The following is a 26,503-nucleotide window of genomic DNA, read 5'->3' as shown; positions in this document are numbered from 1 at the left end:
TCATAATCAATACAATTACTTCTACTTTACATGAATTAAGTAATTTGTATGGCATTACTGATTGGGTCATTTATATCCCTATTCAGAGCACTTCTTCAGCATTTCAACCCCAGTAATGGTAAAGGCAGGTGCATGCCTGTTACCCACAAAACCAAGGCAAAGCTCTATGGGGAAACTCTTTTATGTCCATCTAGATTTGAATTTGTAGTCCCTTTCCAATTACTGTGCTAATTGTTTAAGAGATTGCTAGACTAAAAAAGTTTTTAATCACTAATCTGATTTTGAAAGGAACTTATGGGCTCAAAACCTGAACTTTCATACTTCTTAAATTAATTTTCTTCATGAATACTTCTTCCTCAATACAGATTTGTGAGTCAGAACACCCTACTGTGCTTGTTTCTTTGTCTTTTCTTCAAACACCTGGCCTATTATTCTCCTCCCCCCCCCCAACAAAATTGCTCTTTCTTTGTAGGCAAGGTTCTGATGATGTCATTGGAAGTATGGAAATTTACCCAACATCCTCTGTTATCAGAACTGAACTTGGGGCAGAGAACAAACTGAAAAAATCCTGACAACTTAGCCAAATGTGAACACACCAATAACAATATTTGTGAACTTTTATTGCAGAGGCACCAGAATCTTCCAGAAACAAAACCCACCACCCTAAAAGCTGTGACATGGAGGGGAATGTCATGAAGTTTATTTGGAGATTGACTTTTTTTTCACAGTAGGCTAGAGGGTGTAGGAAGTCAATGGGGGTGGTGGGGAGTATTCAGATCTTCTGTGCTGCTTTGAAAATCCTCCCCAACATTTTTTCTTTCAGGAAAACCAAACCCAATAAAGCAACCAGGCACCCAGGCCTGCTTCAGTTGAAACCTATGCCAGGAAACCAACTATGGTGTTGCCCAGAGAAGAATTAGGCTGCAACCCTTTTTTATTCAGAATAGAGGCATAAGGTCAAATCCTGCAGTCTTAATCCAGGTCAGTACAGGCTTTGCCTAAATTAGGACTGAAGAATTTAGTGCATAAGGCAAGATAAAGTTCTGGGAAATGTTTGAAACGTTCAGTGTGAGAAACTCTCTGTAAAATAGCTGGCCTATTTAGAATGTGGGATGCTGCTCTCCTCATTGCCCTGAGAAAAGCTAGGAAAGTAGATTTCCCTGTTTGGTTCATGGTAAGAGTGATTACCCATGTGTAGTTATGAAACTGGGCTGAAGGGTTTTTGGTTAAATGCACCCTGAAATTTTTTAAAATGTAATTTTTATGCTATGTCCATAACAGCTTGTAATTAACCCTCTTTATTTAAATTTAAAATAGAGGATTGTTTCTGAATAAGTAAATCTTCTCCTCTCTTGGTGTGATATTTTGTTAAAAGACATTAATAATTAACACTAAAAGTATTGGTTACAGATGCACTCTGGTTCCTAAGTTGATTCCAGGTGTTGTCCTGCATATTTATTTTCTTAATATCATTAGCATTCACAGCTGGCTTTTCAGTTCCTATGAAAGAATGGAAATTTCTCAGAAGGACTCTCAGAAGGACTCAGAAAAAGTGAAATCAGCTTATAGAAAACCTCTGCATTTCAAACTAAAACCAGATGAAACATCAATAACCTGTGTTCTGTAGCTGTGCCCACTGGGAAACGATTGCAGCCACCACCTTGTGCCCAGATGGCAGAGGAACAGTGGCTCCTGTTTGATCAGTAATGTAACAAAAGAGGTTGTGTATGTACCTTTGCAATTCTGTCATGGATCAGCTAGGACACAGCACCTTGAAGCTACAGGGATGTGCATTAAATATGCAGCAAAGCTGAGAGTGTCCCTGCCTCAGGGTGACAGTGTCAGGGGGAGCAGAGACCTCAGCCCGCGGTGGCAGGGAAGTGGTGCCCAGCAGCTCCTTGGCTGTGGCTGCATTAAGAGAGGGAGGATTGTCCTGGAGGAAGGGTGCCCTCTTCTAAGAAAAAGGAAAAAGCAACACCAATCAATTTGGCAAGGGTTTAGGAGCTGTTGTCCAACCCTGCAGTTCCCAGGATGCTGTGAAGTGGCTGTGTGCTGGGTGGAGGCTCCCAGCTCTGGTGTTACAGTGCAAATGTGTGAAGTTACTCAGCTCCTTGTTGGCTGCTGTCCCTGAAATGGTTGCTGTCCATAGCTATTGGAAAAACTTTGCTGAGAGATGGAAGTTATCTTTGATGTAACTGGGGGAAACAAAGAAATTTTAGCTTGTGAATCTGGCTTCCCCACCCCTTGAGTGAGGTCTCTGCAGCCCTGCAGTCAATGAAGATTTTGATGATTACATAGGACCTATTATTTCATGCAAGGTATTAAAGCAGCCTTCAGCAGTTATTTTTCACAGGCTGGTGAATTTGTCTAGGAATATAATTTGGCAAAAATACCTAGGTTTTACTTGTATTGCAAATTCTTTTCTGAATGGCTCGTGGAAAACGCACAACAGTTTCTGCTACTTTAAATGAAATGGTGTCACAGTCTCCATTCCTGCAGAACCTCCTTGCATTGCAAAGAGAGACAGTGATGGCAAAGAAAGATGCCACAGCAGCTTATCCAGAATAGACCACGAGTTGTGTAATGGCAGTTTTCAAGCCATTAACCTACTTAAAAGGTTAATTTGGAACACTCAGCGCTTGAGTGGCTACTGTGTTGTGCTGCCAGTTGGCAGTCTGGGCCTTTAGAGTGGATGGGTGGAAGTGAATAGCTGTTGTGGAAGAAACACACTCAAACTTTGTCTGAGAGGTCCTGGTTACATCACTTCCAAAGTCTCCTGCTGCTTGACCCACACTGCAGGCCTAGCAATAACTTGTGGTTCCTGGCTTCTCCCAACAGAAGAATATCCCCTTCTCTTACCTGTGCTAGCAGTGAGGTTTATGAACCCAGAAATACTCAAGAACAGTCAAAGCTGTTGGTATTTCAGAGGAAATGGGAAATTGATCTGATGCAGCAAACTGCCTTCTCTGTCCTGTTGCTAACAACCAGCTTAGAGGTGTCTCCAGAAGCACCTCTGGAGCTCTGCCCTCAAAATTCTATCCTTGAAAACATTCATGTGGTCTTAAGAGTAGTATCACAGATGCTTTAAGAAATTAATTCTAAAACATGTGAAATATTTTCAGTGTCAATGTAAGTGTCTGAGGAACAAGGCAGTATCAGTAGAACAGTTCCATGTTGTCCCATCAACCCAAGGAACAGAGCTTGCTTGGACCACTCTTAGAGGTGTGGGAAATCTTCATGTGTAGGCTGCTGTTGGCCTTTCTTTTGTAATTGCTAACCAACAATTAGCACTTGTATAACTCTGCCACTTGCATGGAGTCATGGTTGTTTAATCAGCCCTCACAACAGCCCTGTGAGGTAGGCAAGTAAGTGGCAAGAGGAGGATAGGACTTACCCTCACTTTACAGTAAAGCATTAGATCTATAGATGAAATACTTGTTCTCAGTCCCATGTCCCAGTTCATCAAAAACTTTAAAAGGACCTGTGTGAGGCCAGAAAGGGAGCCCAGGATTTTGACCTGTAGACAAGGCATCTGTTTCCCAATATCAGTCCAAGGAAGGATGTTACACTTCACATTTAGTTTTCCCTTAAATTCTGAATCTATTCAAGGCATGAAATGTCTGGAAATGCAACTTACTGGTCTGCTAAGATGGGCCAGTAATCATGATAAAAGTATTCAGTGACCTCATATTTACAGCTATGATCTACTTATTAATATGTATATACATAGAGAATTACACACAATTTACTGCACATTGGGAACCTACTTCCACAGGATATAGTTTTCATAGGTAAAGGTTAAACTTCTTTAGTTATTAAAACACTGTCACCCTGAACATAAAGAAAACTTTGTCTTTTTTAGTTTGAACCAAAGTACTCCATACAAACCTAGTTCAGACTCAAAAGCCTCTAATGAAAATAGTCCCCATCTTGTTTCTGCCAGTCTAAAATGGGAGATTTCACTGGCATCTGCACTTCAACATGAAGCATGGTCTCAAAGTTAATAACTGTACAGATTCTTATGTCTCAAGTACTGCATGTAAGAGTTCCTCCTGAGAAGAGAGTTAAAAATTGCTTAGAAAACATAAGTTATTCCTACAAAGAATTTCAAACCTTTGGGCTACCATCTGGTGACTTTGGGGATTTCAAAGCTTCAGATTTGAGTTAGCCTGAATTACAAGGATAGTTCCAGCTTCTATTTCTGTAGTGTCAGAAATCAGACAAGCCAATTCACTACCTGATTTTATGTTGCAATGAAGGAAACCAATTTCTAACAGGGTTGTTTCCTTGCAGTCTGTTACTGGAGACGGAGGAACTACAGCTCTGTGTGTGTGGGTTCTTTCTTTTTTTTAAAATGTGTCTCTAACAGGAGCTGCTTATTGGAGAAGGCATTCACTTCCCTCTCTGTGGCTGCAGTCTGTGGGAGAGCTCCTAACAAAGTTCTTTGTTAGTGTTTGCAAGACTGGAGATGAGGTTTAATTGAGGGATTTGTGCTGAATGTACTTTGGCTTTGAGTCTCAGTGCTGCAATGCTTGAGGTTTTCCTTTCAGCTGCTGCTGGATCAGTGAAGGCAGTAAGAGCAGGGTCTGACGGGGGTCCAGGAGCTTTCACTACTACTGAAGCTGTTGTCATGAGAGGATTTAAAGCATTGAGAAACCTGTATTTGAAAGAAGTCAATATTATCCAAATTAAGAATTGTTTTGGAGAGCAAGTACGTACTGAGTTGCAGCTCCCCCCGCCCAAAGATTAGGAGAAAATGTGCCAAAATTTCCAATTTCATCCAAAGTGACATTTTGTTTTCCAGAATGTGTATTGGTTTTGCCAATTGCCCTTAAAAAACCCACAAAACCAAAAAAAAACCACCCCAAAAAATCCCATTCCAAAGAAATCCAAACACTTTTAACTAAAAATGAGAGGAGCAGATATGGCATGCAGATACCTAGAATGGCAACCACTTGCTTAACTTTTAATGCTAAATCCTTTCTAAACAAACCTTGGATGCTGTAGATCAGCCTGTTCTGTGAAAGCAATAAACCACCTCATAAAATTTATGTGGCTGTTTATGCAGCCAATTTGTTCAGACAAGTTATGTCACGTGGAAAGCTGCATTTGTCTGCCTGTCAGTTAACATGGAATTATGATACAGGCTGTAATTTCAGCAGAAGAGTGTGCTATTTTTTTTTTTTAATATATGTATCTTCATACCTATTCTATGTATACACACACACTACACACACGATTTTCTGCTGCCTTATGGGGTGCACTAGAGTGGCAGCAGCATTTTGCTGGCAATTTCAGGCTGCCAGGCATGAAAGCCCAGACAGCAGGTTCAGCTGGATGAATTTCTGGAGTTTGAGGTGTCTGACTATGGAGAAAGGAAAGCAGGCTTGCTCCAAGTGTTGAGAGGGCATCACCTGCTGAGAGAAAAGGACTGGCTATTAGCAGGACATGTAAAACTCATTCATTTCTCTCTGTCTCTCTCCTGCAATGTAGGTAGCCAGGCCCCTGGTCTCCTGAGAAGAAATGTCTTTATTCTGTCAAATCACCTACAAGCCACGGCTGTCTGCAGTCACATATTTATGGTGTATAATCTGTGTCAGTCTCTGAGATAAGGATGGAGCTGGAGCCAGCAAGATTACAGCAGTCTGTGAAGTCTAAAGTTCTACAAGACCAACATTTCAGTAAGTATGCACAACTGTTCTACAAACAGCAATTACATGTTGAGTTTTTACTAGCTTGACTTAAAATAAATCTTGCTATGCCTGATCAAGTGAACCAACCCCATTTTAATAAGTTTGCTATCTATGGGAGCACTTTTTATTGAGACCATGCGAGTATCAGACTAATAAAAATGCAGCATTTTAAAACAGTTTTGAAATTTAGAAAAAAGAAAATTGAACTCTATACCTTCCAAAATGTGGATTTAAAATGGGATTTCTGAAGAGAGAAGTCCAAGTAAGGCTGCTGAGGCCAAATGGCCCTAAGGTTGAAGGATTAAAGGCTGGAGACATGGATGGCACAGCCAGTGTTGAGAGAGGCATTGACCTCCAGGTGTGATCTAGGAGGGGAGAATGATTCAGTGGAACATCCAAAAATAGACCAAGTGGGTGCGTTAAGGAGATTCCTGGAACAGTCCCCAGAATTTCATTTTTTTCACGTTTCCTCCACTTTGCCCTTCTGTTTTGGAACCAGACCTTCAATAAGAAATTATACAGGCATTAGCTGAACTTACTCTGCACTTTCTTACCAGCTTCTACTGCATGCAGTGACACAGGTGGCAAAATAGATACTGTTCAAACAAGAAACACTTATTCAGTATTAAAGATACATTCAAAAATGCCTTAGTGGGTTTATTAAGAAATAAATCACTTATAAATATTGTTAATTTGACGACTCTCAGCTCTGACTGAACAGACCCATATGTTTTAAAGCCATTATAATATATAAACCTATAAGATGAGAACTCATGATTGGTTATTAAAAATCATCATTCTTTCTTTCATAAGCTATTGTGATTGTAAATTAAATTTCAAGTTTCTACAGAGCCATTCAAGAGGTGGCTATTTCTCTACAGACACCTCAGGATGCAACTTCATCATGATTGTAAGAGTAACCAGGCCAACTACATGGAGGTGTGTTTTATATCTTGATAGCTGGACCATACATTTTTATACAGAAGATTTGCAAGTAAAATGAGAAGCTGTTGTTATCTACCAGGATGCAAATAGAATGTAGTTACATGAAAGTGGTTAACTAAATTGCAATGAAAAACAATACTAAAATCTAGTAAGTGATGTTAGAACAAGGTACCAAGCTGTTCCTAAAGGGGCTTCAGCTAGTATTGGGTTTGTGTAGTAAGCTGTTCAGTGTATGGGCTCTTCAGGCCTGACACTACTCATTATTTTAGCCCATTATGTAAGTTTTTGAAGACTTTAGTCAATCAAATTTATAGGTCAGCAAACTGACTCTTCACAGGTATTCACTTCAGCATCCACTGAGCAGAACCTTTCAGCCCCAGGATGGTAGCAGAGAGTGGCCTGAAGAGCATCAGCTCTAAAACAAGGGAGAGAAAACCTAAAGCATGGATTTCAAAGTGGGTGTTGCCTAGGTTGAACACTCCACATCTAAATGTGCTCAGCTGCTCAGCTCTTGTAGCTGCAGAGGATTTGGAAAAAAATTATTATCTGTGGCCCACAACCTCATTCAGCAGTCCTGTTGAAATTCAGTGAGCTGCCTGTAAGCCCATTCTAGGTATAAAACCTGAGTGCTCTAATCAGGATTCAATATTTAGTAGAGGAACACAAGGAACAAGAGTTGTTAGAAAGACCAGCATCTGTCCTGTACAGAATTATGGCTTTCTGAAATTTACTTCTGACTTAGGACAAAGGTAAACCTTAATGATTAGGATATTTTGCCAGACAATGTACATAACTTCATAATAAGAATCTATCAAAGTCACTAGAACAAGGAAAAATCATAAAATGAAATTGCAAAAAATCCAAATCTCAAAAAACATTACTAGAGGTGCTAAAAATAGTTATTCCTTTTGTATTAGTATTTCTGAAGTAGTAAAATTATATAGAAAACTGTATTATGAAACAAATGTTAGATGCAGAAATTTTAATGGAATTTTTTTAATAGTTACTTTTATAGTTGGAATTATATTTCTGTCAAAAACGTTCTCAATGAGTTTTACATTTCTAACATCTAAAAATCAGGTTTTGGGTGTTTCCAGTTTCACTGCTTGCTTTAATCTCAGACATAGAACCATTTCCAGGGATGTGACTTACCTTTAGGTGCTTAAGGAATAATGTTTGGAAGCAAAGCCTTCTGCACACCAGAGAGCTGGCAGCCAAACCAAGAGGCTGTAGAGCCACAGCCTTGCTGTCCCCAGTTGGATCTCATTCCCTATGTGTCAGTAACAATTTAATCTTCCAAAGAGTATATGGGGTTCTCAGAAGCCAGCTGAGGAATTACTATAGTCCTCTCATTGCATATAATTATCTTTACACCCAGAGGGGGGTTTCATACCCCTCAGGTTATGCATGCTCACAGATTGAAATTCAAAAATTCAGATTGTCTCACTGTGCAGGCAGTCAGAGGAATGTGCCCTTAGGAAAGTCAGAACATCAGAACTTTAATTTTTATTTAAGAAAAATTTCATTTTGGTGATTTCTCTAGCAACCACAGGCTTAAAATGATCAGATTTGTAGTGAAACCAGTGAAACACCAAACAGCTATGCCTGCATGACAGTGAGGACACTTGGTCTGTGTTAGTCCAAGACAGGGGTCTGGTTAGAAAAATTAACTCAATTACTGGGATCAGATGTCTTTAAATCACTGTTAACCAGTAGTCCCAAATATTTGTAAGTGGAGCTTAGCTGAGCTCTCACAGAAGACCACCCACTCAAAGGTGTTAAGAGTTTTCTGTGAAAATAACATCCAATTAAAAAGCCACTGAACTGTCTTACACTGCACATAAAGCCTTTCCTAAAGAGGATAAAACAAATGCTGCACAGGTATTGATTTCCTTACTAAATCTCAGCATTGTTCTTCCAGCTTGTTCTTCATAAAGAAGCCTATGATGAGACACAAAATGAGATGCCTGCTTTTTCTGTCCTAAAATGAATCCGTTTGATCATTCAGATGTGCACTTTGACTACAAAATAACATTTTTAATGTTACAGGTGACTTGAGGTTTACAACCAAATTTACTTAGTCACCTCTCAAATTTTGTATTTATCAAACCAGAAGGAAATACCAGCACAGGTAGCTAAATTATTATATTTAGAAAAGAAAAACTGGCTTGCAGTTCCTTGCTGGTATAAACTCATCAATGCAAGTGATAAAAGGGGCAAAGGCATCTCTTATACCTGACACTGACATGACAAACAGCTATCAAAATTTAGTAGGTACATTACAGTCATTAACATTCAGATTAGTCATCCTGAACCTTTTGTTAAGCAGTTTTCCTTTGCTTCCAATAAAAGGCATAACTTGCTTTTAATCTATTTTCAGATACATCTGAAGTGCCAAACTAAACATAAGAGAAACTGCTATACCAGTCTTAAATTTTTTATAGTGTGACTGTAATATCAGTGATAAAATACTTTAGAAAAAAATAATTGTTACTTAATACTCAAATATGAGATTTAAACTATCAAGTTTGAATTGTATGCTAAGTATTATCCAGATTATTTTTGTAATTATTAGAACCACACGTATCTAACCTAAAGACATTTAGTTTTTTTTAAAAGAAAAAGGTATGCATGTAAAATTCAAGAGCTTGCTTTCTGCAGTTTCCTGTACAGATGTGTCCTAATACCAAACTATGATAAAAAGACACATGGATGTGGCTGTGTTGTTTCTGCTGCAGGATCATGATCAACGTGTGACAAGGATGTTTAGATGAGTTATATTTGTAAGTAAGGTTTTAACACTGATGCATTTTGTGGTACTGAAATACCCAAGTATTGTTTCACTCCTCACATTAAGAAAATAAAATATTCCTTTATCTTTTTCTTATTTTACTTCCAGCCTAAAAGTATGAATTATTGGAAGTGGAATGGCAACAAAAGATGCAAATGCTACTTAAGAGCACTCCAGAGTAGCTTCAGATGAGGAAAGAGCTTTGCAGACTCTCAGACTACCCCCTCCCCAAGGTAAGGAAGAACACAAAGATTTTTGCTGCCATCTCCCCTCCTCTAAACAAGCAAACAATGAAGGTTGATTGGGTGGGTGGGGGATCTCTTTGAAGTGATGCTGAAATGAGAATACATTCACAGCCAATTTTTTTTTTTTTAATGCAAGGATGAAGGACAATGTAGTTACCTCTTCCCTTTCCATCTGGTTGATGGAGGGTTCTCCCCAGAGAAAACCTCAATTTGACAACAAACCAAGGTGAAGAAATGGTCTGATTGCATTTGGTGAGGTTAGTTTCCTAGGTTTACACTTGAGTGAATAAAATTATTCCACTTTTTATGTCAGCTGGTTTAGACAGGTACCATGGGAGAGGAATGGAAATCTTCATGGTACACAGGACACCGATCAGAGCAACAATCAGCATGGGAGTATGGGACAAGTATTTGGGAATTCTGATAGCTCGTTAAGTACAGTGCATCACCATCTACACAGCAGCTGTTCCTATGCATCCCCTGCCCTCCAGGCTAAGTTGTTTCTCATCTGTCACAGGACAAGAGCACACACACAGACAGAGGCACTGTGGTTCTAAGCAAACTGTGCTGACTGTGCTTGTGCCCAGGAGATTGTGTTAGGATTTGATAAGGAGATGCAAGGAACAGCATTCTGCTGTTCCCTCCATCCACTGGGGATGCATCAGCTCTGCTATTCTGCTTGTTCATTCCTTTTTGACTCCATGAAACCTAAACATTTCAGTTTATTTTAGATGAGTTATTAGGAGAAGACTTCCTCTCAATCATCCTCAATTACAGGATGTCTTCATAGGTCAAATGGACTGCAGAGCAAGTGCTCCACCAAGAGAATGTGACAGTATCAGGTAAGTTAACAGCTTTTCACTCATGTCCTTTTCCCCTGCAGATGTCATGTGTGTTATTGACTGGAGTATTTCAGTTACCAAAAATTTTAGGGATTGTTGGTACTAGGGAGAGACGAGGGCACAGAATTTCCTCCAAGTCCACAAAAGAGAGATAAAAAGTACATCAGGGTACTCTGAAGATGAGTCAGTTATGAGGTACCATTCGTTTCTACTGTTCTGAAGATGGTGCATGCTAAGAAAAGCTAAAAACCTTATAGCTTCACAGATGTTAGCTAGCAAACCATTGCAAATTCAGTGACTGAAGTAATGACATCTGTGAGAAAGCATCTGGCCTCAAGGGGTAACAAAGCTTTGCAAGAGTGAGTAGGGCTGTCCCCTTGAGCAGCTGCATCAGTTCTTAGTCTTTCACAGGTATGCTCACACCCAGAGCTGTGCTGGAGCTGTAATTCAGTCAGTGTCTCATGTACAGCACAAGCCAAATTCGGTACAATCGGCATTTTGAGCTTAAAAATACTCTGAAAGCCTTCACACCTTTTGAGACAATTAAAAAAAAAATCTACTGTTTTTTGATAAAAAAGGATTTCTAGTTTAGACAAGATATAAAATAAACTGCTTCCTAAGAGAAGTTGTTAGGTATGAGTGCTTAAAGTCAGGAAAAGCTACTAGGCTCTTTTCTGGACTAAGAAACCTGCAGGTTACAAGGCAGTGTCTGTTTCTGTATGCTGAAATTCTGTGGGTGGTGTTGCAATTATTACAGTCCACCTAACCCCTAAAATTTTCCTGGACGGTGCCTGGCTGTCTTACAAATGTCAAATTAATCTTTTCTTTATTTTATCCAGTCATTTAGAAGCACGACTCGCACCGAGCTAAGATAGAGCAAGAAAGGAGTGTAAGCTGCTCTGAAGCCTGGGTGAATAACTGAGGCTGCCCCGCAGAACCCCTCACTTGCTGTAAACCTACTGATTTTTAAAATAACATCGAAACTCAAGCGACACTTCCTGCCTTGAGACCCAAGAAACCGGCAGCAGACGAGAGTGTGAAGTGCACCCTGTGAAGGTAGAGACGTTCTTTGCTTTCCCGTCGCTGAGCTCCCAGTTTCTGCGTCCTTTAAGAACTCAGGGAGGCTGGAGGGGTGCAGAGGGCACCCCCCAACTCCTGCGTGTCCCCCTTCCGCCATTCCCTTCTCCATCAGCGCTGTTCCCAAGAGTTGCTGCGGGCCCGCCTGGAACCGGCCCCGTCCCCGGGGGAGACGGCGGCGGGAGGCAGCAGCATCTCCCGCAACTCAGCGGCTCGACGGGCGCGGCGGCCCCGCTCACTCACCTGCACTCGGGCTTCGGTCAGGTCCAGGCGCAGGGCCAGCTCCTCTCTGCGGGGCAGCACACCGTTAGCCGCCGCGCTGCCTCACCGCCGCCCCGGCCCGGCCCCTCCGCCCGCCCTCTCCCGCCGCTACCTGGTGAACACGTCGGGGTAGTGGGACTTGCGGAAGGCGCGTTCCAGCTCTTCCAGCTGGAAGGTGCTGAACGTGGTGCGGTACCGCCGCTGCTTCCTCTTCAGCGGTCCCGCCGCTTCTCCGCCCGCCGCCGGAGCCTCCGCGGGGGCTCGCACCCGGACGGGCCGTGGCGGCGGCACCGGGCGCTCCTCGCCTGGAGGGAGAGAAGCGGAGAGTTACCGGGGCCAGCGGGGAGCGTCCCGCCGCCGGCCCCGCCGGCCCTCACCGTGCCGCCCCGCCGCCGGGCCCCGGCTCAGGATGCTGTCGATGAAGTAGGAGGTGAGGAGGTGCAGAGCCGGAGGGGCGGCGGGGGCCGCGCTCTGCATGGCGGCGGGCAGGGTCCCTGCACCGCGCTGCCACGGGTTTTATCGGCGCGGGCAGCGCCCGGTTCCGCGCCCCGGCATTAGCATTTCATTAGCGCGCTGGCGTCAGGCCGGGGGTGGGACGCGCAGGGGCCGGGCCCGCGGAGGCTCCCCCCGGGCCGGCGGGCGGGCAGGGAACCGCCCGGTCGGGGCTGCCCCTTGGGCCGAACCGCCCCGCACAGCTCTCCTCCCCGCAGGCGGGCCGGCCGGCGGTAACTTTGAAAAGTCCGATGGCGAGGGTGCGGGTTTAGAGCGGCTTTCGCTGAAGTTGTGCCGGTGCCCTCCGGGATGCGGGAGAGCCTTGTCCGGCCCGTCCAGAACTTTTGCGGGGTCGGGGCTCGTCTGCACTGCCACGGAGAAGGGAGCATGGGAGGGGAAACTCGCTTGCTGGCCCAGAAGGGTCACCAAGGTTTGGCTCTCCATTGCTCCGTTAAACTTCTTGGATTCAGCTCTTGAAGAATGACATTGCAAAGTGCTGTGTGCTGACGAAAATGCACAAAAACAGAGAAGGCTGAGCCTTTTTTTTGCTGGAGATCTTTAGTGCTTCTGCTGGAATTATGTTATTGCTGCTCTTACAGCAATGATTCCTCAAAAGGAGGTCTGCAAACCATGTCCTACACAGATTCCCAGCAGTTATGTGACCTTGCTAACTGTATTGCCAGAGACTGGTATAAATTAGACAACTGGATGACTTGATCCTGAGGTCTAGGTCTTGGGGGGATGAGAATAAAATACCAGTTTCTAGAGTCTTACAGAGCATTCAGCATGAAAATGCTTTAAAAAAATAAAATCACCGAAGTGTTTAAAAGCTGAAGTCAGAGAACTTTAGATTAGAAATGAGATACAGATGTAAAAATATGTGTCTTTATAACCTTTGAGATAACATAACTAGGGAAGGTCTGAGTCTCTGTCTTTACATCAAGGCTGCATGGTTTCCATTTTAGCTGGAGGTATAAAGGCTGTCATTGAGGAGATGCTTCCTGAATCTGTGACCTGTCATACCAAAAGTCTGATTGAATCATCTTTTGTTTCCTTCTGGCATGTAGTTCACAAACAAAGGATTTTTTTCTTTTGTCCTTCCCTCTTACCTCGCAGGGGTGACTGAGTACTTCAGTGCCTCTGTCTTTGGTTATTGATAGACCTTCTTGCTGTGCCACAAGGCTCTTCATTGAGTCAGCCCTCAACTTTACTTCTTTTGCTACAGAAATTATATTTGGCCTGAGGCAATACCTCTGTGAACCCATTCCTGCAGCACAGTCCATGAGAAGCTTTGGGAAAGCACTTACTGATGCTAACTCTTGAAAAAGTAGGTTGCCTTTATGAGATACGGCTATATTTAAGGGTAAAATTCACATAAAGTAATTTTTTATGTTGTTTTATTTACTTTTCCCACATTCTTTTCCTGTCCAGATCTTGACCCTCAGCTTCTAACATCAGACTCCTTTTTCTCCCTTTGGTTTTGTGAAGTCCTACTGATGTTTGTAGAAGCATCTCATCAAAGGAGTACTGAAGTCCCAGAGCCATTTAATATAGGGTAGGTGCAAAGGTAAGGAATAAGAGCAAAGGAAGGGGAAGAGAAGTCATGTAACTGAACTCCTGCATCCCCACACATCTCTAGTTTTTTTAGAGGAGTGGGGTTTAGAAGTAATCTTCCCTTTTCAGGGTGTATGTGGAAAATGTGAAGTCCTTTTGTGAGGGGCTGGGTATGTGTACCCCTTAAACTCAGAATGGAGGGCAAAAACCTTTAGTTCTCTCCATCTGCCACAAGTTTGCCTGGACAAAGGCTTCCTGCTGCATCAATTCCCTGGGTGGTGTGTGTCTTTTTCTGATGGAACCCAACACTGTCAGAGAAGAGCTTATGTTAAATATGTGGGATTTTTTTTCCAAACAGATTGAACAAAATAAAATACTTTCTCCACGTTTCACATACAGTCAGGTGGGTCTTTCCTATGGTTTTAAGAGACTACCATAAATTTACTTATAGTAATAGGTAACCAGGATTTGTATGGTGTAAGCAGTGAAATATTGTACAGGTATTGCCTTTGCCTTTTGTGAGTGACTGTAAGATGATCTGGTCCACAGAGTGGCTGAAAAATCTTCTGTTTGAATCACATCCCTAGGGCTTTTCCAAGGTGCAAAATATTTTGAATCTGGATCCCAGTTTCTCTGTTTGCTTTAGAGCTGATTATTCCAAACTGCTCTGAATCACTGGCAAAAGTAGGTGTTTTTTGTGCTTCAAAAGTGTTAGCTTTTACTGTAAGAAATGAGCATTTGGGAATTATAAAAAACTAAAATAAACTTAGCATTTTTAAGTTATGTGGTTTTCAGGGTATGCTCAGTGACCTGCATTAGTGGAGGGATGCAATTCAGTTATAGGGAATAGTGGGAAAAATTTTTGTGTATCATAGTAAGTGGATTGAGAATAGTATAGTGCAGAGGTCATAGGCCAGTTCTGCACAAGTCTGCACAAGTCTAGGTTAAATGACTAAAATTTATTAACTAATAATAAATACTTATGCTCAGTGCTCTTTTTTTGAAGAAGGCCATAGTATATGTGTGTGTGGTTGTCTATGCTGTGCTCCTTAACCAGATGGGCCTCTTTTCCCTCCTGCCTGCTTTTCCTTATGTGCATCCACAAACTCCCTGATAGTTCAACATCTTAGGGCACTGCTGATGTTTTCTCTTCTTGCAATTGTATTATTAGTAGATTTTGGCTTCATTTATGGAAGTCCTTACCTGTGTTCAAAGGCTTAGGGACTTGTGGTAGAAAGAACAGTGGTTCTGTGCATACCATGGACCAAATGTCTGTAATACAGTTTCTTTCAATTCCAGGCAATGGGATTCAAGCCATCTAATTTCCTCTGGCCACAAGAAGCTTTTTCAGAACCTTATTCAGGAACTGTTGGTTGTGGAATACCCTCAGATGTGTTTCCTTCCCAGGTTATAGGTGCACACGTGTCTTGGCACAAAGAGAAGCCGCTGAATCTTGGAGAGCAGGCCCAGAAGCTCCAAGAAGATCTCCCAGACCCAAAAGTGACTAAGTTTTATTACTTTTGTGTTTGAAACAAACCAAGTCCACGGACAACCCCAAAAGCAGGTAAAGCACAATAATCTCCTTTCTAGTATTCAGCAACAGCCATCTGATGCAGACTGGTATTTGTAGAAAGTATTTTCCTACATTTCCCTCCCAGATCTGTTTATTAGGAAACTTTTTCTTTTTACAGTTGTTTTACCAGTGTTTCCTCCTTTGAAACTGAGATAAAAATAGGACTTTTAAATCAAGAAATGGCTGGATGAGAAGATCAGTCCTATTTTATGCTTTTGTGTATCACTCCAAGATCCTTTGTTCTATTAGTTGACAGACTGAGAATAATATTACCTGGAATTTTTCACAGGATTTCTAGGATACAAGATAGTCTTCCTTTTATCTTGTACTGGGTTTGCATGGCCAGTTTTGGGAATGGGGATCTCCTGTGAGAACATGCCAGAAGCTTCCCCCACATACAATTGAGGCATTACCAGCTGGTTCCAGGATGGATCCACTGCTGGCCACTGAGTGTGGTAGTGTCTCTGGGATAACATATGTGTAAAAAGGAAAACCAAAACAAAAACCAGCAGTGGGACAGCTTGGAGAGAGGAGTTGAGAGGATGTGAGAGAAACAACTCTGTAGACACTGAGATCAGTGGAGAAAGAGTGGGAGGAGATGCTCCAGGTCTTGGATCCAGTTCCCCCTAGCCCATGGAGAACCCCATGCAGGAGCAGGTGGATGCTCAAAGGAGGTTGTGATCCCATGGAAAGCCCATGCTGCACCAGAGTCCTGGCAGGATCTGTGGACCAGTGGAGTGACAGAGCAGCACGATGGGCACCTGGCATCCAGCCAGGGTCAACTCATCATACATCTGAGTTTTTTGGATGTCCTCAGGCAAGTCATGCTTACACAGCTGACTGGACTTTTGACACAGTGTTTTGGAGGTATCTTGTCATGGGCTGAACAATCTGCAATTGTTTCCTAATGCAATTGAAAAATTTCCTAGAAGAGTGTGATTTAAGTGACATTTTTGTAATGTCATACTTAACCAGCCTCGTTGCTACTGTTGGTTTTCTTTGTCTCTCATGCAAAGTAAGAGGTGACAGATGAATCATAAAGCTCACCTTGCCCAAGAAGTGTTTGAAGGATGAAAGGCAGCATATGTGTGTATTTGTGAATGACAGCAGAGTTGCAGTGGCATTGAGGAGGACTGCTGTTTGCTGTGCTTCCAATGTTTCTTGCTTGTTTTTTTTAAGAGCATATTAGTTATGTGCATCAGCATTCTTTATAGTGCTTTAAATACTTAATTGCATTTTACTGAAGTTTAATATTTAGGTTTAGAAAACAAAGCCTGTCTGTATTTACGTTGGAAGAAAATTCTGAGATAAAATGTGTGATGTGGTTAACAGGAAAAATTTATTGAAGAAAGTTCAAGGAGTTTGACAGCTCAGCATGGATCTTTATTGGCTTGAAGAAAGTAGCTGACTGTTTACTGGAGACTGAAGTGCAGAACTTTGAGAGAGTGGAAGTGATTCTGATGAGACTCTGAGTCAATTTTGGGTGATATTGTGGGAACCAGATGCTGAAAGGTGCTGAATATCTTGATTGCCAGTTTACCTCTCCAGTTGGTTTCATGTTCTTATTAATACAATTGGTGTCTCACTGTGTTTCTGTTTCACACAGCTGTCTGAAGATCTGGCTGAACTTGAAGAACAACCCCTCTTTCTTTTTATAGGTTTAAGTCTAGGTTATGTGTGGCAATCCTGTAAATACCAGGGAACTGCAAGGCAGAATGGTGTGGGACAGAGCCTTAGTTGGCACTCTTAGGGTCTTTCAAACTGATTCATACTTATAATACCAGCAGCACTTGAGGGCAGTAACTCTTTTGTAATGGAATCACAGTATGCAGGTTTCCCATTTCAGTTAATAACTTCTGGAAATAATGTAAGTGCTTTTTGCTGATGAGGCATACCTGACTGAAAAAAATGTCTGTGCAGTACATGGCAAATCAGCTTCCCTTTCTGTGCTCCATATTCAGCAGCACAATAAAATGTTAGTTGGCAAACAAACGAGGTAAGAATTGGGCTGTTGCTGGCTAACTCTGGAGAAGCCACCACGTTGAGGTGGCAGACACTGCTGTCACTGTGTGCATTCTCACCTCCCAGCCTGAAGCCATCCTGTTGTGTCCCCACCCAAATCTTCAGTGTTCATTTCAGATCTGTTCTTTTTCTCCCCCTGCAGGCCTTTTGTTTTATGCAGGCAAATAAAGTGAGAGCCTCAGTCTTTACTTTGTGCATTTGGTTCTTGAAGGAGATTGTTCATGAAGGGCAGGCATGTAAGAGGTTGTAAGAGAACCTGTTGAAATGATATGATGAAGTATTGTGAGAGAGACCTTGAGGGAGGTAAATGTACAGCAGTAAGTGTTCTTTCAGCAGCTGCTGTAATGCATCATTTCTTAAAACCTCCAGGTAAAAGTAAGGAGCTCTTTGCTGCTTGGGTACCTCTGGCAGTGCTGTTATATTCTGATATTTTTTGGGTCTGCTAAAGCCTCCCCTCCTATAATTGGGGTCACGATTATACCAGGCTCTCATCTCTTCTGGAAGGTAAAGAGTGTTTTAACTTCTAAGTTTCTAGACTTTGCATTTATGGTGAAAAACTTAAAAACTCAGTAGAGCCTAGGGGCTCACAAGTGCAAGGGTAAGTAAAAACAAGTCAATGTTTATTTTTTCTTGGCATTCTTAAGACAAAGTGCAAGATAATAGATTAACAAGCCAGTCTGCATCTGTTTAAAGGTTCCTTTTTGATACTTCCTGAGGGCTATTAGTCCTCTATTATGGTATCACATTCCTAGACTGAAAATTACTGTTTTTTTTCCAAATTACTTTGTATAGGGGCTAACTGGGCAGAATGTTGGACTAGACTCAGAAGACCATGTTCCTGCTTCTTCTGCTGGCCTGCAAGGACAATTCACCACATCTTTGTGCCTCATTTATTCATATGTAAGATTGGAATAGCCATACTGTCTTTGCTAAGTATTGTATTTTGCGAATAAATTACCTCTAGGAAAGCTGAGTGTGGTAAAAAGATTTCATAATTGATGTTTATCCATTTATGATTGTAAAATGTGTAGTACCTGTGAAATATACTCTTAGCATTTTACCTTTTTAACCCTTAAATATAAGCTTGGATTTGCATCAAAATGAGCACTGACAAATCTCTGTGGTTTTTCTTTTTTTTTCGTGTGTGTGTGTGTGTATATGAGTTAATTATCAAGACTGCTTTAGAAATGAGTCTTTACCAGATATGTTCTTCAGTATTTTCTGGGGTCCTCTGGAGTTCCTTTATACAGATAACCAGGTATTACAAAGTGAGTGACCAACTCACTTCAGTGTCAATGGATAGGGAATGAAGACACAAAACTTTGAAGAGTGTGAACTGCCTAGTAATGTGCAAGGAAGGCTCTACTACAATCTATTATCTCTGTCTTACTTCCACAACTGGAATAAGTGATTGCTGCTTCATTCTATTTCTTTATAACACTTTTTGCTGCTACCATCACTCTACATGGGCCACTGAGGCATGGAGAGATGGAATAGTGTAGGGAGGGTGGTGGGGCTGTTCTGTGTCTGCTAAGTCATTGGCCATATTCAGCTTTATTGACTGAACTATCAGACTACAATAACTTTAATGTACCCCTTTTAATACATTAAAAACTTTATAGTAGGTGTAACTGTAGGAATCAGTGTGAGGGGAGTCAGGCCTGGTTTGCATTTAACTGGAAATGGGTCACTCTGAACTGGAGCCCCTTTGGGCACAGCAAACCCCTGGAATCTGCCACTGATGGTGTTTGGGGCAGGTGCTGGCAATATCAGAGTAGCTGTGATCTGCAAGCCCAGACAACTTCTCAGGACCCCACAGGGATCTTAGAAACAAAAGGGCACCTCTGTGTTATTTAAATTGTGAAGAGCTGGTGACTTGGTTCCACAGACTCAAAGTGTGGAAGAGATGATGCTGGCATTTATTAGTTGCTTGGCTGCTTTATCTTATGAGCCAGTACTGAACAGCAAAGGCTGTATAAAATTACTCTGCAATTAGCTTTTTAGACTTACAATGGACTGAATTATCAAAGGGGAAAAAATGAAGATCTGAGCTGAGCAAACCCCTCATCTGCATGTTGGAAACATTGTGACTGAAGGCACAAATGCAGCCTGGACCTGAACAGAACTGAGTAACTACAGCCAACCAACCTTATCCCAGAGGAAGCGAAATGTGAGGCAGAGGATTCTGTTTGGTTCCCCTCCTCCTAGAAAATCTGCACCTGGATTTAGTCCATATTTATCCAGCAATGTGTAACAACAGTATTTAACTTGCTGTTTGACACCAGTGGTAACACTGGTGTAGTTAAAACTGCTATAGGATGGAAGACAAGGGGTTTAAGCACCTGCTTGATTACTCTGGTGGAATGGGATTTTAGCTGCCTGGATTTAAGATTAATTATAGCTATTCAGTTTTGTAAGAGTAGAGTTTTAAAAAAAAATTTGATGATTGAGGGGAGGTTGGTAGTGGTGGGGGAAGAGAGGAAAGGAAGGAATGACCAGGGGGACCTTCCAATAGAAAGAGCTTGTTCCCTCTTGGTGGTCATGTATGCTTCAGAAGAAGAGGTTTAGGGGGATTTTTTTTTTTTAGGGAGCTATTTTCTGATAATGGTTTAGTGAGAAATCACAGTACACTGCAATTAAAAGCAGTCCTTGCAGTTAGAAGGGTGTAGTGTTCGTCATCTATCCCCTGCCCCCATACATATATCTGATATGGTTGGAAATCCTTATCAGTTTGTTGAAAACAGTCTATTCACACTGCTGTGATGAAGCTGAAGGTTTCCTTCCATCAGGATTGTCTTGATTTTGCCAACCTCTGTGTCTGTTCCTCAGGTCAGCTCTGCAGCATCTGCTGGTTTTGGAGAGAACTCTGCAGGGTGTGGACGTGAAGCAAAGCACAAGCAATGGCCCTTCCATCGCCTGAGGACCTGTGTGCTCTATAAAAGCATTCTGAACCTCTAACCCGAGTTTAGCCATAGGTAAAGGACAATATCGAGCCTCATCTGGATGGAGAATTTAAGGAAAGTGAGCTCTGTGCTCCCTCTTGTGGTAGATGTAGAGATGTGAAAAAAAGTTTGGGGAAAAGCTACCAGTGACGGAAGTTGCGTCGCCGTTTCTTTGGCATCTTGTGACAGAATTAAACGAGAGTTTTAACATTACCCTAAGTGGCATGAAAGTAAAAGGTTTTCCGAGATTAGAACGCAGCCTTGAGGCAAATAGCTTTTTAAAAATAAAGCTAAATGCTGTACTGTCAAACAGCCAGGAAATGCAGAATGGTCCAATACAGGTAAATATATGCTCCTTGATTGAGTTTTATATATGCTCATTACAGAACAGTTTAGGGCTATTTGCCCAATAGTAGTTCACGTTTTTATGCCACCTTCTGCAGATCTTTATGTCTCTTAGTGAATATTTTCCTCTCTAAGTTTCTGAGTCCTCTGTAGGTTTGTAATCCAGTAGTAGAAAGTACATTGATTTTGTGCCCTGTTAGCTTTTGTGGCTCCAGAGTATACAGAACATTTAAACAGAAGCTCAAAAATCCTTATCCCATAGGTGGAAATCATATGTATTATAAATGAGAAAAGGAATAGCAATAAAGTGTAAGACCCCAGATTACTGCAGGTGGCTGTATACCTGCAGCAAAGGTGCTGTGGTTTTTTGGAATTCATAATACAGTTTTTGTGAATATTTTTCAGGAATTTTGAATGAATTTATAGAAGATTTTACTTGGGGTTTTTTTTTTGTCTTTCTAGTGGAGCAGTGTCATCTGTGGGGCCAGGGACCTGGTGTGAAGGAGACTTCACTGGCAGTGCACAGTAAACTTCTCATCTTTGCAGGGGGCTGCAGATGTTATGGCATTCATTGATACACATGGGGGTGCCCAGAGCCTCCAGGACCCCCAGAAACTCAGCAGTAATGAACTTGTACAAAGCCTAATCTTGAAGGTACTGAGAGGCAAGTGAAGAACATTGGACAGGTGAGCACTTATGTAGTTGTTACAGCTGATGACTGACAAGTTACCAGCTACAATGAGAGAGACAGGTCTAGCTCATTTATACAGAACCTCATACAATCAAATCACTGCCATTTTAGCTCAATAATAGTTTAAGTGTTCAGCAAGGATGGCATCACAGCCTAAATTTTTCAACCAATTAAAAAAAAAAAAGTCTGCAGCCATATTTGGTAGGGGAAGACCTTCTATGAGTTGCCTTAATGTCAGCTGGCTCCTTGGCAGTGTTCAAATATGTGGTCCTGGGAGTGAAAAGGTGTTTTGAGCAGAACAGCTGCCTGCTAGGGAAATGTTTTGGCCAGATGGACCTTCTTGGCAACAACAGACTCTTTTCCTTGACCCTTCTGAGATCTGAACTCCCTGTGGAGTATTTTGAGGAAGACTTCTTGCTTTGCCTGATGTTAGAACAGAGAAACAACATTCTGCCCTTGCCTAAACAGTGGTGTCCCAGGCTAACAACCTTATGCAGGTTATATCATGACCTGCCCTCTCTTTGGCCATAGTGATATCCATTTACTGCCTGCAACCTCCAATGTCACCAATAGTCTTATGGAAAATAGGAAGCACTGGTGTTGGATGTATCATGATTTTGAGGAGGTTGTGAAAAGATTTTAACATTAATTAAATGCTCTGATTTTGATGTGGTTCTCTTGGCAGATCCAGTGAAAACTCCTTTGCTTTTCCTTTTGTTGTGTCTTCAAGAATGTGAGTTTGCTGCAGAATGAGCATGTAGGTATCTGTAGTTTTACTGTTTTCATAGAAAAAAAATTCTGAGGAAATCAATAGTTGCTTTATCTGGATTAGAAGCTGGGCTTTAGGTCTAAAGTGCTCTAAGCAATGCAAGCATCAAGTGAGCCACCAGGGAGTGGTCTATGTTCAGGTGGTGTTCAGGGAGTACAAGCTGCTGTAAATGTGGAACATCCTCAACTTAAATATCTTCATGTTACATTTCAGTCAAACATGTTATCCAGGGTGCAGTTAAGTGGGTAGTTGTCTCCTCATATTTTTCCAGGGTGTTGCTATCGTGATGATGGAGAACTGCAGAGATATTAAAAAAAAATAATTCAGTGATATAGTTTTGCTTAATGATGGGACATGTCTGAAAACATACATAAGATCTACTGTAGTATTGATTGCTCAAGTAGCCCCCTGAGGCTCTTTCATTGCATGAGCAATAGAGGATGGATGCTTCTGTTGAGAGGTGGACTCCATGCAGAAGAGGTGGGTGAAAGATTTAACAGGAAATTGGAGCAACAAAACACAATGAGAAATGTTCTACTTAATGATAATAGTAATAAAAAAGTCAGATTAAATAAATAGTTTTCTGTGAAAAATCTGTCCCTGGGGTGCTGGGGTGGGAGTTACTGTTTGCCATTGTGGTGCAGTTGTTCCAGAAAAGTTCAGTGTTGGAATGTGCTAAGTGGAAGTTGAAGCCTATGGAGCAAATCTGTTTCTTTATCTTTAAATGGTCTCAATGCTGCTAGCCCCAGGCATTTATACCTGAGGAGAAAGGTGCCAAATGGTTACAGGAGTGGTCCTGAAAACCCTGGGATGACAAATAACAGATAGCAGGAGTTCCTTTTTGTGTGTGCTTTCTGGCTTGGAGCTATTCAGGATACACATGTGCACTGCTCTTGATAAACTGCCAAGGGATGTGTATCTTTTTCCTCTTTAAAATGAAAACCTGAGGTTCTGATGGGATCATGTGAGTCTAGTAATTGGGTCTTTAAAACAGACTCGTGAAATAGTGCAGCACTTGTGGTGAGTTATGGGAGGGCTGACAGTGCTTTGAAAAATAGCCCCGGCTTGACTCTTGCTTCCCATTTCCTCATAAGCCTTTATGTGTACTGCTCTCCTTCCTATGGACAAGAACATGATTTTTGTCCTCGAGCAGCACTGTAAAAGGGAAGGGTGCTGTAATTATAGAAACGAAGCAGAGATTTATTTTTACATTAACCTGCAACATAACTATCTGTTATCCTGTTAGGCTGTTTCACGGTCTTCATTAATGGACTGAATTTGCTAGTTTGTCTCTTTATCACATTGATAGACCTGTTAAATGAAACCCTGAGAGATCAGACAATTTAGTCCCGTGGCCAGTGGCAGCTTTTCACAGCAGTGATTTCTGGCTGGGTTGTATGTGCCAAATGTCCAGGCAGCTTGTGCTTATCAGCATTCGTTATACTTTTTGTTGACTCGAATCATTAATAACCTGTCAGATTAGGTAATTAGGCTGTCTCTAGTAGCCAGGGGAAATTGTTTTTCCCTAACTGATGGTATGGGTTGTGCAGATAAGCACTTGGTCAAATGGCAGTTCAGGAGATTTTTAACTGGCCTTGCTGATGAATGCAGAAGCAGTGCTGAGACATGAGGGGTGGTTAACAACAGGGGCAGACTCTAAGGAAAATAATCTGCCCCTTCCACAACTCTCCAAATAAGACACTGATTGTGGTTTTGATTCTGCAAAACTGCTGCATGTAGGGGCAACCCTGTTAATTTCAGTACTGTGGTGGTTTGATAAACATTGCACCATTCTTCTGAATTAAAACTTTTCCCCAGTGTGAGGGAATTAAAGGGACTGTTTCTACAAGATGTAATTTTACCTCCATGGGTAAAGCTGAATACTGCTAGTAACCACTGCTGCTCTGAGATTCTATTTGTACAGTGACCTTTCTGTGGCACTGATGGAGTCTGTTGTGCTCAGGAAATGGTTCAGCAGTTAGTAGATGCAGAAAAGGTCTGTTTATTCTGTTGAAACTGGGATCCGTGTTCCTAGGTAAATGACATTTACTGATTTCTAGCAGCAATTAATCTTCAGTGTGAAAAGACTGAGTGTTGTGGCAGCATCCATCACACAGATGTGTCACTTCAGTTCTGTGAAGACTTTCTGTCAAAATAGACAAGAAAATGAATTTTCCTGAAAAGCCATTTAGGTTCAGCATGATTAAGGGCTTAAGCTCTCAAAGCCTACTTTCTTTATTTGAGCCAAGTGATAAGATGGGCCCAACAGTTACAGAGGCTATTTCATTCTGCAAGACTGGTAAGGTGAGTGAATTCCTGAAGAGAAAAGCATTTTAAGGGAGAATCCAAATAAACCTCCCATCAAATACATCCCCACTCCACTGAATTAGAATGTTGTTTGGGAGGGAAGGAAGCCAGCACATGAATAGTAATTCCTGATTGTGCTGATGCTGACAGAGGACTGTGAGATGGCAGCAGCAGTCAGTGCTCAGCTGCCCAGTCCCACTGACACTGAGCTGTGCCTGGGAGCAAGGGAGGTCCAGGAGGTGGAGGGATGGAACAACCTCTGCATGCCTAAATGTCACAGTGACTGTCTAGAGAGCAATTACTTGCTTCTGTCTGAAACCCACCCTGCACATGCCCTTCTTGGAGCCCAGGTGAGTGGAGTGGAGCTGGTGACAAGCCAGCTGCCTCATTGTGACTTGGGTCTGACCCATTACAGAGATTTGCAGCCAGTGGTCTGCAGTCCTTTACCAACTGAGTGACCACTGAGATATCTATGGCAGAAACCCAACAACTCCAAAGTCAAAATGCTTCCTGACAGGCCAGCTCTGCCTGTGATATATAGTGCAGGAGAAAGAGAGCTCACTCCTCCAGTGAAAAGCCCCTGAAAATGGGATGTGTCTCACCAGTGGGTTTCCTCCCTGAGAGGTGTACACAGAGCCAAGGGTAAGGCTGGTCATACAGACCCTAAGGGGAGCCAGGAATTTCCTGAACAAGGTGCTGACACGTGGCCCTGTGCCCAGGGAATTCTTGTGCACTTTTCTGCAGCCCCAAATGGGAATAAGAAGATCTTACTTTTAAATGTCACTTGAGAAATTTTGCTGAACTTCTGGATGATAAAAATAGAAGATGTCTTTAAACTTTCTCCTTTTGATTTACTGTCTGAACTTCCTTGGTTGTGGCCTCCAATGCAGCATTAAGCATTTACTGTGGGTTCAAGGATTGGAGACAGCCCATCTCTGGACAATGATCCATTAGAAGCCAGCTTTATACATCACTCTGAGATGGGTTCAGCCGCTGCTTGGTTTATGGAAGTGGCTGGATTGACCCTATTGAACTTTGCACTTAAAACAAGATGGAAATCCCCTGGCTTTGAAGTTTAGCAATTGGAGTTAGACTGCAGCAGCTCTTGCATTTTATTTTAGGGATGCTGTTGAATTTTCAGTGTGGCTTTTCCTTAACATAATTACAGGCTTTGAACTAACCCAATTCAGACACAGCCTGCATTACAGCTTCCTTTCTCTTCTCTCCCCTTGTCATAATTAGCCATGTATGTTGTGGGTAGTACCACTGCCTCCATCTGTGCAGAATGAGCACAGCCCCACCCTTGGAAAGCTTCTTTGCCTCCTGGGTCTGACAATGGATGAGCACTGTTCTGTGGAGTGAATTTGGATGCCTTGCACCTTCTGAGAGGTGCCTCAAGCAGGGTTTCTCTCATTTCTCAGAAATTTCTCCCATTCCCTGGCTCCATAGCCCCTTTCCCTCTTGGTTGGGCAGCTGCCCACAGTTGCCCAAAGCTGCTCTTGGCCTTTGTCCTGCTCTGACTCATTTTGTTTCACTGGGATTCTCCTGGGTTTGCAGTAGTTCTCCTGGTCTGAAGAATGTGAATGAGTTTGTCTGGGGCAAGATTGTTGATCCAGGGAAGCCTGAAGAAGTTTACTAGGGACACAGCAGTTCTCTGATGTATTATCAGCTGCCAGTGGCTTTTTGAGACCCACACTGTTTCAGAGACAGTGAAACTGTATAGAAAGGGGAGTTGAGCTTAAAAATTCCATTGCGTTTAGTGAAAATGTTCAATATGGGGCTGGTTTTGTTCACCAGCAAAGGGAGAGATCAGCTGGATTCAGCTGATGGCATTTAACAGCATGAATAAAACTTGTTGCAGGGTAAAGCTTAGGGTTGCACAAGGTCAGGAACTGTCTTGCAAACTCGTGCTTCCCAGGTAATGCTCCCGGATGAGCTCCCTACAGCTGTCAAA

At 42.2% G+C, this 26,503-nt stretch overlaps 1 protein-coding gene and 1 long non-coding RNA gene across 3 annotated transcripts; one reads left to right on the top strand and one right to left on the bottom strand.

The window, feature by feature from the left end:
- Positions 1-463: 463 nt before the first annotated feature.
- LOC139802491 (uncharacterized) lies at positions 464-9,793 on the top strand. Its single transcript, XR_011728659.1, has 3 exons — positions 464-981; positions 5,494-5,681; positions 9,538-9,793. It is a non-coding gene; the product is annotated as an uncharacterized lncRNA (long non-coding RNA).
- On the bottom strand, positions 3,309-12,404 carry ESX1 (ESX homeobox 1). 2 transcript variants are annotated; one of them, XM_071757672.1, is made up of 5 exons: positions 12,232-12,386; positions 11,967-12,159; positions 11,837-11,882; positions 5,908-6,194; positions 3,309-4,657 (listed from the first exon to the last, which is right to left on the bottom strand). In XM_071757672.1, exons 1-5 carry the CDS (start codon positions 12,329-12,331, stop codon positions 4,432-4,434), a joined length of 852 nt encoding a protein of 283 aa, XP_071613773.1. In that variant the 5' UTR covers positions 12,332-12,386; the 3' UTR covers positions 3,309-4,431. The 2 variants fall into 2 exon arrangements, with proteins under 2 accessions (XP_071613773.1, XP_071613774.1); XM_071757673.1 differs by lacking the exon at positions 3,309-4,657 and having other exon boundaries at positions 5,967-6,058; positions 12,232-12,404.
- Between the last annotated feature and the right edge of the window lie 14,099 nt (positions 12,405-26,503).

Source organism: Heliangelus exortis, chromosome 14 (genome assembly GCF_036169615.1).
Source record: "Heliangelus exortis chromosome 14, bHelExo1.hap1, whole genome shotgun sequence".
Taxonomy (NCBI): domain Eukaryota; kingdom Metazoa; phylum Chordata; class Aves; order Apodiformes; family Trochilidae; genus Heliangelus; species Heliangelus exortis.
Note: the sequence above shows the minus strand (reverse complement) of the source record. Positions and strands in the feature narration are given on the sequence as shown.

Coding starts and splice junctions, on each gene's coding strand:
- ESX1 (XM_071757672.1), bottom strand. CDS start 12,331: ATGCAGAGCGCGGCCCCCGCCGCCCCTCCGGCTCTGCACCTCCTCACC. Junction 12,160..12,231: donor CCCGGCGGCGGGGCGGCACG/GTGAGGGCCGGC, acceptor CTCTCCCTCCAG/GCGAGGAGCGCCCGGTGCCG. Junction 11,883..11,966: donor TACCCCGACGTGTTCACCAG/GTAGCGGCGGGA, acceptor GCTGCCCCGCAG/AGAGGAGCTGGCCCTGCGCC.